General features: G+C 35.5%; 1 protein-coding gene across 1 annotated transcript in view; it reads left to right on the forward strand.

Moving 5' to 3' along the window:
- Window positions 1-15,481, forward strand: part of LOC127852722 (xanthine dehydrogenase/oxidase-like) — a 70,894-nt gene extending 55,413 nt beyond the window's left edge. Inside the window, exons 33-39 of the mRNA XM_052386674.1 lie at window positions 307-435; window positions 4,629-4,703; window positions 6,479-6,531; window positions 6,974-7,091; window positions 10,182-10,268; window positions 12,404-12,574; window positions 13,220-15,481. Coding sequence (XP_052242634.1) covers window positions 307-435; window positions 4,629-4,703; window positions 6,479-6,531; window positions 6,974-7,091; window positions 10,182-10,268; window positions 12,404-12,574; window positions 13,220-13,396 — 810 coding nt within the window. The 3' untranslated portion in view covers window positions 13,397-15,481. The remainder of the gene's footprint in view (window positions 1-306; window positions 436-4,628; window positions 4,704-6,478; window positions 6,532-6,973; window positions 7,092-10,181; window positions 10,269-12,403; window positions 12,575-13,219) is intronic.
- The last annotated feature ends 2,608 nt before the right edge of the window (window positions 15,482-18,089 follow it).

The raw sequence follows: 18,089 nt of genomic DNA on the forward strand, positions 1-18,089 counted from the left end.
TTGTGATATTTCAACTTAAGGTTTTTGAGTTGATTTTTGTCCTTTTCAATTAAATATTTTGCTGAATAAAAATACATTTAAAAAGATTTTCACTCTGGTCAGTTTATGTTTGACATCAATGGTTTTACAGTTTACAGTGTGCGTCGTCAGGTCTAAACTTGTTTCCACTTTAGAGGTTAGATCTAGATCTCTACTGATATGAACTTTAAACCATACTTTTGTAAAATATAAGTAACAAAGACAAGCACTATAAACACAAAGGATACAGGGTAGTCATGCTTGTCACATGATATCCGCTGTTTTTAGATTGCCTCAAGAGCTCTGAACGTTCCCATGGAGAAGATTCACATCAACGAGACGTCCACTGAGAGACTTCCCAACACTATCATGACTGGAGGCAGCACTGGCACAGATGTCTGTGGGCCCGCAGTGCTGGTACGCTGATAGGCAGGGAGACTTTGAGCACTACAACGGCATAAACCCTTAAACACTCTGATACCTATACGTGCTTGTAGTCCTCAAGATAATCAAATTAAATGAACCACCTTTCTTAATAGATTCAAGAGTACTGCAAACGCATAACCCTTTAACACTCAGATACAAATACGCGTTTGTAATCCTTACGATAATAAAATTAAATTAACGTCTGTTCTTAATGGATTCAAGTTTCAAGCCTTCATTTTCAACCCTTACATACATACTGATGAGCTACAAACAGCATAAAAACTGAACAATCTGCGAGTTACTTGCAGGCCGTTCTGGTTTTTTGCTGGTTGCATATAGCCATTTTCACTTTGCTTCTGAGTGGGAAGGGATTAAACTTGTTTATTTTAGCTCTAGAGCATTGAAAGCCTAAGGCTTATTGTAACATGCTCAACTCCATTTCATGGGTAGAACCAGTACTTGGTGTCTTTTGGGGGATCTAACAAATGCTTCCACAGTTGGGATCGAACCCTTTAGTTTTAGTAGACTTTGAGAACTGCAAAGGCATTAAGTTGTATTTGCATTAGTACAGAATGTATTGGACTAGTGCCTTTGCCTGCTTGAATTTATCTGGCATGTTGAAGAAAGGTTATGTGGACAGGCCTTAGGCTATCACATATGTATGCTGCCCATTAGTGGATAGCATATTTTAATGGTATTTAGTTGTTAAGGGGTATTAATGAATAACCCTGATAATTGTTTTTCATTTGACGTACAGTTGTGGGAACAAATGGAAAGATACGTTTCATATGTAGTTAAAACAAAAAATCATATTTTTATGCCCCCGGATCGAAAGATCGGGGGTATATTGTTTTTGGCCTGTCTGTCTGTCTGTCTGTCTGTCTATCATTGTGTCATTGTTTGTGTGTGTCACAAAACTTTAACCTTGGTTAAACTTTTATAACTTTTGCAATATTGAAGATAGCAACATCATATTTGGCATGCATGTGTATCTCATGGAGCTGCACATTTTGAGTGGTGAAAAATAAAGGTCAAGGTCATCCTTCAAGGTCAAAGGTCGAATATCATTGTTTTTTTCTTTCCTAACCTTCGTTTAAATTTGGTCATAACTTTTTTAATAATGAAGCTAGCAACTTGATATTTGGCATGCGTGTGTATCTCATGGAGCTGCATGTTTTGAGTGGTGAAATGTCAAGGTCATCCTTCCAAGTCAAAGGTCAAATTTATGGCTTCAAAGCGGCGCAATATGGGGCATTGTGTTTCTGACAAACACATTTCATGAGATTACAGGCAGTAACAATTAGCCACCTTATCAGTATCTATATGTGTGGATGTCCATCCTTTATATATATGTATTACTTTGGTTGTCTTATATATTGTTTCCACACCACATCTCAGACACTAATGGTCCCAATTTGATTAAACTTTATATGCAGGATACCGTTTCCTTTTTTGGTGAGTATATGCATATTTTTTTATGCCCATGGTAGGGTGGCATATAGCAGTTGAACTGTCAGTCTGTTTGACTGTGCTCCTGTCCGAAAACTTTAACATTAGCCTTAACTTTTGCAATATTGAAGATAGCAACTTGATATTTGGCTAGCATGTGTATCTCATGGAGCTTCACATTTTGAGTGGTGAAAGGTCAAGGTTTACCTTCAAGGTCAAATGTCAAAAATAAAATCCAAGGGATGTAACAAGCTTTAAATGGAGATAATTTCTATTTTATATCATTTGGCAGGTGCAGATAATTTTCACATGGGAAGTTTTTTTTTTTTTCAAAGCGCCACAGTACGGGGCATTGTGTTTCTGACAAACACATCTCTTGTTTCAAGGAGTAATTGCCTTTTGATATATAGTGTTTATGCCCCCGGATCGAAAGATCGGGGGTATATTGTTTTTGGCCTGTCTGTCTGTCTGTCATTGTGTCAGTCAGTCATTGTATGTGTGTGTCCCAAAACTTTAATCTTGGTTAAAGTTTGAGAACTTTTATAATATTGAAGATAGCAACTTGATATTTGGCATGCATATGTATCTCATGGAGCTGCACATTTTGAGTGGTGAAAGGTCAAGGTCATCCTTCAATGTCAAAGGTCAAATATCATTGTATTTTTCTTTCCTAAAACTTTAACCTTCTTTAAAGTTTGGTCATAACTTTTTTAATATGGAAGATAGCAACTTGATATTTGGCATGCATGTGTATCTCTCGGAGCTGCACATTTTGAGTGGTGAAAGGTCAAGGTCATCCTTCAAGGTCAGAGGTCAAATGTATGGCTTCAAAGCGGCGCAATAGGGGGCATTGTGTTTCTGACAAACACATCTCTTATTTCTTTTTGTTATGATTTTCTTCCTTCCACTCGATATCTAAGGAACACGTCATCAGTATTATATATGTACTGGTCTTATAGAATGGACATGTGCATATGTCAGGTCTTTGTGCTCCAATGATTTTTAAGGGAATTTTTGCCTTGTGGATAATAATTTGTTTCCATGTCAGTGCTTAGATCATTATAATCTGATTTGATCAAACTTAATATACATCAAACTCTAAGTGCGGACATGCACATATTTTCTGTTGTTTTGCTCCAATAATTGTGTAGGAAATTAATATTGGCCTTTGATTAATTACCTGACATGTATCATGAATTTTAAGTTTCTCTGTACATAATTATTGGAATGGGATAATAGTTAGTGGGCACAATTGTGCATATTGTGAGAATGTTCCACTTCAGTGATTTTTCTGAGAGTTATTGCCCCTTTGAATTACATCATCAAAAAATTTATTTCTGCACAAGATCTAAGGAAACAAATATTCCAATTTGATGAAACTTTCCATTTAATATTTATATATGGTATGTGTGTGTCTGTTGCAAGGAAGATCAGTTTGATTGATTTTTCAGGAACTATGTGTTTCTTCTCCAAATTTAGTAACTAAAGATCCCTTATTATTGTATAAACTCTATCTATAATGCCCTCTGGCAGGGTGCAGAAACTTGGCAAAAGGAGGGCTTGAACAGGAGAAATCATGTGTTAACAAGGCGATTCACGTGCTTTTCAAGCCGTGTTATGTGTTTTTCATATCCATAAACTGGTCCCCTCGCAATTACTGCCTTTTGTCTTCTTTGAGTTCTTCTTAGTGGATTCAATGAAGTTATTTTGAACTTTGTTAATTACTCCAGTCTTTGACGACTTTCCAAGCATAAATGGGGAACTGAATAAAAAAAGCACCAGTTTCCTCATGCATGCAGGGATAATGGCAATGAATATTTCAATCCACTTTTCAAATTATACCATCTGCACTCTCTTGACCACAACTTTATTTATTGGCAACGTCAATGAAGTTAAGGTTACTTACTCAATACTTTCAAAAGACTATGCTGCAAATGTAAGTGTTTATGTATCTTTAATGTTGTATGCATGAAATAGTTCAGTGACAATCTGTTGGCAGTATTAATTTTTAGAAAATTTAGTTGGAAAGAAATAATATAGACCCGAACGAAAGAAACATCTATGAAATCAATGACTTATTCTGACGATAAATTTATCCATCACGACCAGTAAATTTCAAAATAATACCCCATTTCTTACTTTGCGCGGCTGAATTTCAACTTTGCATTAATCCACTGTTTAAACACATTTTAAATCGAAAACTGCCTCCGGTAAAGCCTTGTCATTTCTGATGATGACCGAGTGAGGCATATGTTAAACACAACCTTGAACTGTATGACGTCATATGAAATAATCAAATTATTTTGTCGACGTGGAATGAACAAAACATATTTGTTTCAATGTTATTTTAATTTATTTTCGTATGTGTGATTTGTTTATGCATCAATAGCGAATATACACATTTTCTCGGACATGTATATCTGCCGACGCTCTCAAAATCCGTTCCTACCCTCGTGCTGCGCATTTGGGCAAGAACGGATTTTTCGAGCGCCCGCAGACGATCATGCCCTTGAAAATGTGTATTATCCCTATATTGATGAAACTGTACATAATGTCCTTTATGGATTGATTGGTGGTTCCACGCCAATAATGTTCGTAAGGGAGTTATTGACCTCATTAAAATTATAAGTTTTTCTTTGCCGTTCAAGTTCTTTGATACAATTTCCTAATTTCAATTACATGTTTAGGCAGCTTCACTTTCAAAGGGTTATGTCTACATGTATTCTGTATTGTAGGATGCATGTACTACCCTGGTTGAACGTCTGGCGCCACTAAGGAATGAGCATCCAGACTGGCCGTGGGAAAAACTGGTATGACCAACCAAAAGCATGATAATGTAGAAAGATTATTGGCGAGGAAAGGAAATAATAAAGCCAAAATCAAATGAGTAATGTAAAAAAAAGAAAATGTATTCGCAAAAAGACTTAAATAAATAATAAATGCACAGTTCATACAATTTTCTACCAGGAAAGACACATCTGTTTGAGTGAAGTATCATTTCTGCAACTCTATTTTACACTCAGTTAACTTAAATGATCTTGTTGCACCCCCTGAGCACATATTGCTCAAGGAGAGTTTAAGGATACCATGATTTCTGTCATTCCTCAGTATGTGGGTGCATGAGGTGAATGCACGCATGCTTTAATTTTTTCCCCGTAGCAACTAATACACCTAAGCCACAAGACAGATTTTGACAAAACAGCGCAAAAGCTGCTCACAACAGTTCAGTTTCTTTGGAGCTCTGTTTAAAGACTTTGGGCCTTTGGCCGCCTTGTTTATATCTTATTGGTTGGTTTGTATGCAATCTCTGTGCATGAAATATGCATACCGGCCTGATGGTCAAAAAACAACCAACAGCATATAAATCTTTGGGTGTTCAAAGATATTGGCATTATCAGTAAAAAAAGTAGAGGAAATTATTTTAATTCTTGAAATTACTTTTCTTAAGATTGTTGGCTAGAAATGACATGTTTATTTATAAAAACATATTTATTAATTAATTATATTATGCACTGTGTGTGCTTTTGATGTAAAGTGATTCTTTTCCACTTACTCTCATCTATGATAGTCCCTCTGAGAAAACAATTCAATGTCCAGCCCTCTTTAGGAAAGCTCCATATAGCTGTTAAAATGGTTAGTGTATCTGCAAAGGTAATTGTGTGAGAGCTTGTTCGAAATGTGTACTTTTTATTTCTCACGAAATGTTATCATACACATTTTTGCCATTAGTGTAAGTATGTTGTGTGTAACCCCTGTCTCTCTTCCTCAAAGGTCAAGGTATAATTTGGCAGATATAAAGGGAACTGAATTTTCGTCATTATTGATGCAATTTTAAAATAACTAATTAAGTTTGAGCATTTATACATCTTGTCCAAACTACAACGTTGTGATTCATCATGCAACTTTATAATAAATTACCATAAAGATTCAGCAAATGTGCAGATGGCATTCCCCGGTATTAACTGTCTTTGTAGCTCAAAGGTCAAGGTCACAATAACGACTCTAACGGTCTATTTGTGCATGACACAACTTGTCCACACTGCAACTTCATAATTCATCATGCAAATTGAAAAAAATACTTACAACAAATGCTCACCTTGTGAACATTTAGGGTTGCTTGTAAGATAGGGTTGCTTGTAAGAAGCGTTATCTTTCCGAGTCCCTTGTCCCTGGGGCTAATAGTCAAGGTGACACTTAGAGGTAAAAGGTCAAAGATGTGTATGTTTTGATGTGTAAAATAATTTCAACCATTTTTGATTATGGGCTTGACATGTTGTTGAGAGGCATCTTGTTGATCTAGGGTGTTATGTACAAAGCATTCTCAGTTAATTGCATCCCTAAATCTGGTAACATTATTATCCATATTAACAATCATCACTCAGATAGTCTGTTTTTTGTGATTTATCTTCCTTTTAATACATTACTTTTGCGGTAAGCATAATATTTATAAATACCAGCAAGAAAAGCAATCATAAGGACATTATTTTAACTCATGTGTGTAATTAAAGTTAAAATAATAAAGTTATGAGTTGTAATTTACTCAATTATTTTTTTTTTGCTAGTGTAAGTTTTGCTTATTCCACAGGCTTTTGAAGCTTTCATGCAGAGGGTAAAGCTTATAGCCACTGGATTCTCGAGGTGAGATAATTACCTTTTGATTTGATTTTATTGACAGATGATTTCAGGTGTTTTTTGCTCATTATTTTAAAACGTTTAAATCAGTTCGTAGGCATAACATCTCTGCAAAATTTGATAATTAGCCAGATGGCATTAAGCAATTTAGATTTAAGGCCTGCGAAATGAGAAAAAGGCAAAATAAACCTTGGGAACTCTAACTCACAATTTTAATCATGTCATTCAGACTTGGTGACAATTGTGGAGGCGTATTACCTCAACATTATTCAATATCCAGCTAGATTACCTGATGTTTTTATGAATTATTCCAACTTTGCCAAATAAATTCTGTCAGCACTCAAATAAATGGTTTCTGTTCAATAACTTTAGTTTGCACAAACCAATCTTGATAAAAAAAACTTGAAACAAGTAAGCTTGAATAGAGACTTGGGAGTGAATTCTGCAGGTGCCCGAAAGAGTGTGATTATAATCGGGAGCAAAAACAAGGCCAACCCTACGACTACTTCACATATGGAGTGGTCTGTACAGAAGTGGAGATAGATGTACTCACTGGAGAGAACCAGGTAGAGTGAAGCTCAGCCTTCATGCCATGACTGATCAGATGTACCATTATGGACAGACATCACACCAGCCCCGTGCATGAATATCTTATTAAACCATTAGAAATCAAAAGGCTGGCTCTGAGAAGACAGGATGTCATGCATGTGGGTTAAGTGTTGTCCCAGATTAGTCTGTGCAGTCCACACAGGCTTATCAGAAATGACACTTACTACCTGACCTGAATTTTTGATAAGTAGAGACTTCCTTTAAAAAAAAATAATAGAAAAGAGTTGAGCCTGGTTAGCCTGTGCAGACCACACAAGACAATTGTGTACACATATGCTTTAAGCCCCGTTTTCAAAGAGGGAGCCTCATATCTTTCAGTTTCTCATTGTTTATTACATATTGAGCCATGGTGCGAGTGTGACATCGATCCTTGATGGTATGCTTGATCAGTAATGGCCTGACAGCTTGAGCCTGAGGGACACCGCTTGTTACATGTGGGACACCGTTTGTTACATGTGGGACACATGTTACATGTGGGACACCGCTTGTTTCATGTGGGACACTTTATGTTACATGTGGGACGCCACTTGTTACATGTGGGACACTGCTTGTTACATGTGGGACACCACTTATTACATGTGAGACACTGCTTGTTACATGTGGGACACCATTTGTTACATGTGGGACACAGCTTGTTACATGTGGGATACCGCTTCTTACATGTGGGACACCGCTTGTTTCATGTGGGACACTGCTTGTTACATGTGGGACACCACTTGTTACATGTGGGACACCACTTGTTACATGTGGGACACCACTTGTTACATGTGGGACACCACTTGTTACATGTGGGACACCATTTGTTACATGTGGGACATCACTTGTTACATGTGCCATTAATAATAGATGGAATACTGGCACTACAAATTGTTTTAACTTAAAGCACATTATGAAATGATTATTATTTTATTTTTATAAGTTTGTTCATATTCCTTATATGGCTTTAGTAAAAAAAAACATTGTCCTGTCTGGTCACTAACTCTGTTGTATATTATGGAATTTTAAAATAAATGGGCACAAATAATAATTTTAATACCATGAATAATTTTAAACAACCTTGTAGGTTATTTCAAGGTCAATATCACAGCAAACACATTTTTTACTTTTTTTTTATAGATATCCTGCAAGTACACCTTCATTTCCAGCACTTATCTTTGTTGTGCATTATGGGATAATGATTTCTAAATGAATTGCCAAAAATGGCAATTGCAAAAACCCGTCATGCCAGGTGCAAATCCATTGTGCTCACATTCAAGTTCAACGTCAAAGCAGTGACTTTGGAGTTTTCATGCATCCCTTACATTTATGCTGTGAAAGTTCATGTTCTTGTTAGGACAAAAATATGCTATGCATGTAAGGTTTTAAAATAAATTGGACAAATTGTCATCATATCAAGACTCCATGTCATGTGCAAAACCATGTTGCTCCCTTAATAAAAGTCAAAGTTACCTCTGACATTTTTGTGCGAAGTCCTTTTATGGTAATAGTAGTTATAGATGTTAATGTGACTGGAAGTTTTATTTCTGAGTGAATTGTAAAAAAATTCATCATTTTAGTGGGACATTTTGTATGCACCAACTATAGTGCTGGCTTCAAGCAAAGCGGGACAATGTGTAAATTGTGAAATGCGGTTTATGTCTAGAAAAAAGTTACAAAGGACTGCACCCTAATGCTGTGTTAACATTTAACATAATGTTTTTAACACGAAACTGCATTATTTCTGTGTCCAGTAACATATAAAAGGGTCTGGTCTCGAGTTGTGCTGGCCACATATGACATAAGACACATTTTGGTATGATATGTCTAATATTTGTCTGTTATCACTTCTCAATATAATTGTGTTTTGGGGCAATAAACAATCATAATTCAAATGTTATTTGTTAACTTTCACCCCTGATAGGACTTGTTCACGTGATGGCAGCTGAATGCATTGATACATAGTTAAAATCGGTTCAGTAATTATCCATAACAAATCAGAGTCCAACTTTTCATTAGGAGCCACATGATTTAAAGGCTATCTCACTTAAAGGCCGCCAAATATGCAAATAACTTATTTAGAGAGAGCAGAATGGCAGGTGGAGGATGGTGGTCTTTTCATTTTAATGCCCCATCCTTTTAGAATATGTCACATCCTTTTTCAGTAAATGATTTGTCTTTTTATTATACATATACACTCAACTTGTTTTTATTTGCTGTTGATGATTAAAATTCCAGTCTTGATTGAAATAATAATAATCATCACTTTATTTTTTATAAGAAATATACCTTATGGAATATACACAGAATGGATGATACTAGTATCAAGTACTGGACTGAAAACAGCACTTTAATTCACTTACAATTTGTAAACTTTGCCATCCAATGACAGCTGTCATGAAATATATCACCCTGCCCCTTACCAGGACTCCCTTCCCCATTCAGCATCAAATACAAAAAAACAAATACCTATTTTCAACTGTTTTATAAACTATATATATATATAATACTAAAGATCCAAATTGGAAAAGAAATAGCCCTCAACAGCGATAAACTTCATATTTTTGAATAAAAATGGAAACACATAAACTTTCATAACCCAGTCCAGTTGTCTTCTACCCAACTCTAAGCAACTCATCTAAAGTATTGATTATTACATTTAAAAATAACAACATACACCACAGACAACCAAAGCAAAAAAAACACAGTATATACTAGCATATCATGTATAATATGTGTTTGACATTATTACTGCTGTATTATACCACTTTTTTCCTTATTTATGCACATATTTACATTGTATGTTTTATATTGAATAAAAAAAAGATTTAAAAAAAAAGGACTCCCTTCCCCATTTCATGCCCCCTGCCACTTTTTGGTATGGCTAAATGCCTAAGTTACCGTTAAAAAGCAGTCTTACTGAACCAAGCACTCAGTTACTCGTGCACACAATAGTATAGTGAGATGGTTGGATTTTTGTAGGAACAAGCAAAATATGCTTTGATTTGAATTGTTTGGCTAATCTTGTGGTCATTTTAATGTGTAGCTATTGTTTGATTCTTTGAAAACAGGTGCTACAGACGGACATTGTGTTTGACGTGGGAAAGAGTCTTAACCCGGCTATTGACATTGGACAGATTGAGGGCGGGTTTGTACAGGTATAATTTACATTGAAAATTGATACATTTTGGTGATTTGTGTTTCTACCATGCTGTGTTGCTTGCTTTTGTGCCTGCCATATATATATATATATAAATATGGATGGATGGATGGATGGATGGATGGATGGATGGATGGATGGATATATATATATATATATATATATATATATATATATATATATATATATATATATATATATATATATATATATAGATATATATATATAGATATATATATATATATATAATATATGAGATTCAAATAAAGGTTGTTTACTTGACATTCAATATTCTTCTTAATATTTCCAAAATTTGTGGAAATATTTGTTTGCATATTCTCCATCAGTTCATCCCGTGTACCTTATTAATACCTGATATTAATTAATTTATTATGCTCCCCCAAAAAAATTTGGGGGGGAGCATATAATCGCCGCTTCGTCCGTCCATCCGTCCGTGTGTCCATCCGTGCACAATTTTTGTCCGGGCTATTTCTCAGCAACTAATGACCGGAATTCAATGAAACTTTATGGGAAGCTTCACTACCAAAAGGAGATGTGCATATTATCAGCGGGTTCTGGTCGGATGATTTTTCACAGAGTTATGGCCCTTTGAAATTTTCCATTAACTGTACATATAGTGCAATTCTTGTCCAGGCTATTTCTCAGCAACTAATGACCGGAATTCAATGAACCTTTATGGAAAGCTTCACTACCAAGAGGAGATGTGCATATTATCAGCCGGTTCTCGTCGGATAATTTTTCACAGAGTTAAGGCCCTTCTAAATTTTCCATTGTGCATATAGTGCAATTCTTGTCCGAGCTATTTCTCAGCAACTTAATACGGGAATTTAATGAAACTTTATGGGAAGCTTCACTATCAAGAGGAGATGTGCATCATATCAGCCGGTTTTTGTCGGATGATTTTTCACAGAGTTATGGCCCTTTGAAATTTTCCATTGTACATATAGTGCAATTCTCGTCCGAGCTATTTCTCAGCAACTTATTACAGGAATTCAATGAAACTTTATGGGAAGCTTCACCACCAAGAGGAGATGTGCATATTATCAGTCGGTATTGGTCAGATGATTTTTCACAGAGTTATGGCCCTTTGAAATTTTCTATAAACTGTACATATAGTGCAATTCTTGTCCGGGCTATTTGTACTCAACTACTGACTGGAATACAATGAAGCTTTATGAGAAGCTTAACTACCTTGAGGAGATGTGCATGTTATTAGTGGATTCTGGTAAGATGATTTATTTAGAGTTATGGACCTTTGAAATTTTTAAGTTGCTAAACCATCCATGGTATTATTTTGTCCAAAGTTATGCCCCTCAAGACGTTTCCTTTTATCTGAATATATAGTGCAATATTGTAACCAAAAAAAAATTGGGTGAGCACCACCCGTCTCCGACGGTTTCTTTTTTATACTTAAGTGCTTATACCAGAATTAGGAGGAATGAATTAATGATGTTGACCTTATTGTGGCCAAGATTTTATGCCTAAATGAATGACCTTGACTTAGTTTGCCCAGATTAAAATACCTTAAATAGTTGGCCTGGATTTTATGTCTGAAAGAATGACCTTCTAGTTTTTCATTTCTCGGTGACCGAATGAATGATCTTGACCTAATTACCCGCATTTGATGGCTGAATGAACGACTTATTTATCAGCTTAGACAGGATGACTGAATAAATCATCTTGACCTAGTTTCCACAGATTTGATGACTGCATGAATGGCCTTTAATTAGTTGCCTAGATTGTATAACTGAATTAATGACCTCCTAGTTTGTCCAGTCTGGGTGACCGAATGAATGATTTTCACCTAATTTGCATGAATGATCTTGGCCTACTTGGCCCGAATGAATTACCCTCATTAAATTTGTCCAGACAGGCTCTCAAAATAAATGACCTTGACCTAGTTCACTGAGAAAAGATAACTGAATGAGTAACATTGACTTGGATTGTATGACTAGTTTGTCCAGTTTGGGTAACTTCATGAAAGACCTTATTTGCCCACATAAGATGACTGAATAAAGTACTCTCACATAATTGGCCCATACAGGATGACTAAATGACCTTGAACTAGTTTACACAGATTGGATTACTGCATGAATGACCCTGACCTTGCAGGGCCTGGGCATGATGACGAGTGAAGACATCTCTGTGGAGTGCTCCACGGGTCGCATGCAGCACTGCAGTCCTCTCAGTTACAAGGTGCCCAACGTACGCAGTGTGCCTCGCAGGTTCAATGTGACTCTGATGAAGAACCATGACTTCAAGACGGTCGCTTATTCGTCCAAGGTCAGTGTGGTAGATGTAGTTTTTTTGTCCCCCAACACTATAGTGGGGAACATATTGTTTTTGCACTGTCTGTTGGTTTGTTGCTTTGCTTGTTTGTGCAAACTTAACATTTGCCATAACTTTTGCAATATTGAAGATAGCAACTTCATATTTGGCATGCATGTGTATCTCATGGAGCTGCACATTTTGAGTGGTGAAATGTCAAGGTCATCCTTCAAGGTCAAAGGTCAAATATATGGGTCAAAATCGCTCATTTAATATACACTTTTGCAATATTGAAGATAGCAACTTGATATTTGGCATGCATGTGTACCACATGGAGCTGCACATTTTGAGTGGTTTAAGGTCAAGCAAGATCAAGGTCATCCTTCAAGGTCAAACGTCAAATATATGGGGACATATGGGTTTCACAAACACATCGCTTGTTTGTACATATTTTTTTAACTTATGCTTTCCTAGTAGGAGTTTTACTTAGGGGCTTCTATCCAATATAATGGATTAAGAATTCAGGAACATGATGTGTAAAGATATGCAAATATTTGCCAAACTTAACATCTGAATCAATTTAATTCTCAGCAAAATAACCATCCAATATATTTAGAATATCTTATTCTGCCATGTGAAAAGAGACTCATATATTTGCAGGGTGTAGGAGAGCCACCATTGCTTCTCTCAGTGTCCGTTCTCATGGCGATCAAGGAGGCAGTGCTTGCAGCGCGGACACAGATCGGCCTGACTGGCTACTTCCGGCTCACCTGCCCAGCAACGGTGCAGAAGATACAGGCACTGTGCAGCAACCAGTTGGGGCGACTGTTGAATTAAACGATGCTTCAGTAGCTGTAATATTAACAGATGCTTGGCAATTTTGTGTTAGTATGACTTACAGTATTATATTTGGAATAAAATCCAACACTGATATGCAAAATTGCCATTTATTTCCTGCTTTTTAATGACGAGTAAAACTGTAATAAACTTGCCTGCCATTTGCTGGATGTTTCAATGCGTTTTGAGGTGGTGAAGGATTTCATAATTGAAGCTTTTTGTGGTGGTGGAGAAATAGTGCCATTTTTATGTCTGTTCTGCTATTATTTTAAGTGTATTGCCGGTATGCTCCCATCGACTGGGAGGTCTTGACTTTGCACTTTACTGTCTGTTTGTCCTCAAGCTTTTGCTTAAAACGTTTGTTTAACTACTGGCTGGATCTGGCTAAAACAAACATAAGTGAATTTCCCTAATGTGTAGATGATCTTAAATGAAGGATTAAGGACTTTGTTGACTTTGGCAGAATTTATGATCCTGTGTCTGATTTTTAAACTTAAATAATCCCATTAAGGTTATGTTTTTAACTTCTCTTTTATTGCATGGTTGGTTTTGCTCAAACTTCCACAGTTAAATAACCTTTATTTGTACATGGTCTTAAAGAAATGTTTTTAGGCTGTGATTTTTAGCTCGGCTTTTTTTTCGAGAAACATTTTGTTAAGGTTTTGAACATTGGCTCTAAAATCAAATTGCTTCATCCTACTACTTTGAAACTTCATATGTAGATGCACCTTGATGAGTTCTACACGCCACACCCATTTTTGGGTCACTAGGTCAAAGGTCAAGGTCACTGTGACCTTTAAAAAAATATATTCTGACAAGCTTTCATTTATTCAAAACTGCACCCGTAGCCGAGCATGGCACCCGTTATGCGGTGCTCTTGTGTAAACTATTATTATGGCCCTTTGAATGATTTTCCACTATAGAATACATAGGTTTGTGTTTTTTACTCCTCATTATCTACTGGCTGTATCTGGCTGAATATCACTCAAACTTTCTCAAGTGAACGTGTTTAATGTGTAGATAATCGTAAAGGAAAAAAAATTAGGCTGCAACAAGTCTCTGTACAATTATGATTTGTCTGTTTTGTTTATATATGGCTTATATCGTAAAAAAACTTTTTAAAGGGTAGGGGTCCTCTGTTTTGTCTAGGACAAAGCTATTGTTTATTGTTGATTGGGTTGGCTGTTATTTTCGAAAATATGTTGACTGGAAGGTTATTATTATCATTTATGAATGTATGAAAGTATAATGTTGTTCTTTTTCTCAAAATTAGCATATACAGCTAAGCAATTAGATAATATTCTTGCTTTTTACACCCAGGATTACAGCTTCTTCCTGATTTTTAGCTCAACTGTTTTCGGAGAAAACCAGAGGTATTGTCATAGCCAGCTTTTCGTCGTGTCGTTCGCGTCGTGCTAAAACCTAAACATTTTGTCAAGGTTTTGAACATTGGCTTTAAAATCAAAATGCTTCAACCTACAACTTTGAAACTTGGTATGTAGCTGCACCTTGATAAGTTCTACATGACACTCCCATTTTTAGGTCAAAGGTCAAGGTCACTGTGACCTCTAAAAAAAAATAATCTGACAAGCTTTCATTTATTCACAACTGCAACGGCAGCCGAGTGTGGCGCCCATTATGCGGTGCTCTTGTTGTATTTCTAAGTATCCTCCTTTTCACTGCTTTGGATTGTGATGCTTTGAGGTTTGTCTTGAGCTACAATTGCATTTTAAGTATATTTAGGCAGAGTGTGACATTCTGGTATATGTTAACCCCCAATACTTGGATTGACTATTCCAAGATGGCGAAATTAGTTTTATGGTATTAGTAATTGTGCGTGTTTGTTTTCAAATGTGATGCCATGGAATTTTGTTTTTAGTATTTGCTTGCAGTAAATATATCAATAGCCCCTAATCAGTCGTTTCTCCAGCTTACACAGATGTTTATATTATTAAATTGTTATAATCTTGTATGAAGTTTATTTGATATATACAGTAAATTGGATAGAATTTCTTTGTTTGAATGGTGTATACAGTACTCATGTTATTTGTTATGTATAGTCACATTAAAGAACTTCCGCCCGCATTGTTTTGTTTCTATGTTATCATTTTTACTGGTATATATTTTATACAATATCATGTATACATGTATTACTATTAAACCCCTTCAAAGTTTTTAAAAATGGGTGTAACTCTGTCTAATGGTTTATCATCAGTCCTCATTAATAAGAGTTAAGTTTGTGGAAGTATCCCATTTCTAAGGTGATTATATCATCACGATGAAGTGCAAATGTGAACGATTTGTTTAGTAATCCCCAAATTTTGCAGTGTTCGCCCTTAAACATAGTTGGCAAAGTGGTGTGTGGCACTAGTCGTGTTAGTAACTAAGCTCGTATTAGTTTGTATGCAAATGTATTGAAGAAATTAACTGTAAAACAATAACTACTACTATGACTTCTACTACAACTACTACCACTTCTACTGCTGCTACTACTACTACTGCTGCTTCTGCTGCTACTACTGCTACTACTATTACTACTACTACTCCATGTACTACTACTACTACAACAACTACTACTTCTACTACTACTACTACTACTACTACTTCTACTACTGCTACTTCTACTACTACTACTACGTTTTCTACTTATTGCAACTTCTGTATATGTTGCTACAACAAATGTATATATTGCAATAACCACTGTATCTATTGCTTCTACTACTGTTTATTTGCTACTACTACAGTATCTATTGCTTCAACTACTGAATCTATTGCTATAACTACTGTATTAATTGCATCAGCCACTGTATCTATTGATACAACCTCTGTATCTATTGCTTCAATTACTGTATACTAGTATATTGCTTAAACAATTGTATATATTGCTACCACTACTGTATCTATTGCTACAATCACTGTTTATATTGCTTCAACTATTGTATATAGTTCTACAACTACTGTATCTATCGCTATAACTACAGTATCTATTGCTACAATTACTGTATTTATTGCTACAACCATGGTCTCTATTGCTACAATTACTGTATCTATTGCTACAACTACTGGATCTTTTGCTACAACAGTATCTATTTCTTCAACTACATGTACTTTATCTATTTCTACATCTACAGTCTCTATTTCTACAACTACTTTATCAATTGCTACAACTACTGCCATACTCAACTTTTTAAATTTAACATTTATTTTAACCGACGCAACAGGAAAGCAAAAAGTTTTAATGCAAGAGATGGTAATGTATTATCATAAACTATTCTTTTCAGTAGTTTTCTTGAAGATGTTTTCATTTGAAATACAAGAGGCCTGAAAGGCCAAAAGTCGCTCACCTAGATACAAATGAAGTGACCTGTTGCTATTGTTATTATGCATTACAATTTTTTTCATTGCTATATATATACCCATGAAGTTATATGTTGAAAGCTTGTAGTGTATTCAAGATATAACCTTGAAAAATCGCATTACACAAAAACATCAAAGGGAAATTTAGTTAAGTTCAGTTAAGAAAGTGTAGGGTTATGGTTCTTGTGCATGGTACTTCTTCCTATTGTTTTTTAAAGCAATATGGTCCCCTACTGGCTCCACCATTGTCAGAATTTCCACCATTTTCAGAATTTTTTTTGTTGTTGCCATAGCAACCACAATTTTTGATGTAGGAACAAAATGAAATGATTGCCATCTATCCATGTTGCAAGTTTCATGAAAAAATATGCAGAACTTTTTATGTTATCGCAGGAACCAGAAAAATGTGACGGACAGACAGACTGACTGACTGACACACAGAGCGCAAACCATAAGTCCCCTCCGGTTTCACCGGTAGGGGACAAAAAAGTGAATGGTTGTGGTTCTTAAGCATGGCACTCCTTATAAAAATCAATACACGCATGACGTTTTATGTTTAAGTCTTGCATGGCATCTGCGATATAGCTCTGAAAAGTTCAATCATACAAAAAACAAAACAAAGGGAAATTACTCTTGTTAAAGACAGTGTAGGGTTGTTGTTCTTGTGCATAGCACTGCTCCTGATTGATATCTATACACCTATGAAGTTTCATGTTGTTTCATGTTGATATCTTAGTTTCTGAGATATATCCCTAAAAAATTGTGTGACAGACATAGTGACTGACAGAGGGATGAAGCATGCAAATTCTATATCCCTCCACCCTTGGCAGGGGATAAAAAATGTGTGTGTCAATAACTGTTATATAAGTCAGAACAGTTATTGGTTTGGTTTTAAGTGCATGTAAAAGTTGAGGGTCATTTTCAATTAAATACTGTTTTAATGTCCATGCATTTATGTATTGTTTCTTAAGTGTACATATGCCGTATCTTGTTGTATAGAACCATATTTACAAGTTTTAAAGTTCGAGTTAAATGGAAATTTAAACTAAAGTTTCACATTAGGATAGTCAAAAAACAAAACAAAATACAGTGACATTTGAAATGGAGCAACAAATACGAAACTTGATTTAGTGAACATCTTTGCAATATTTACAAGATAAAGCATTAAAATGTAAGTACATTTCCATGAATTAGCCGAAGACATAAGTTTTATTGTGAATTTAAGAATTCTCCTTAACTAGAAATTTCGGAATACAAGTCATTGTGTGGGAAAAACACAAGAAACACATTCATAAAGTTAAAAATTATAATCACTTTTCATTATAACAGTTTTCAT

This window comes from Dreissena polymorpha, chromosome 12, assembly GCF_020536995.1.
Source record: "Dreissena polymorpha isolate Duluth1 chromosome 12, UMN_Dpol_1.0, whole genome shotgun sequence".
In the NCBI taxonomy this organism is placed as follows: domain Eukaryota; kingdom Metazoa; phylum Mollusca; class Bivalvia; order Myida; family Dreissenidae; genus Dreissena; species Dreissena polymorpha.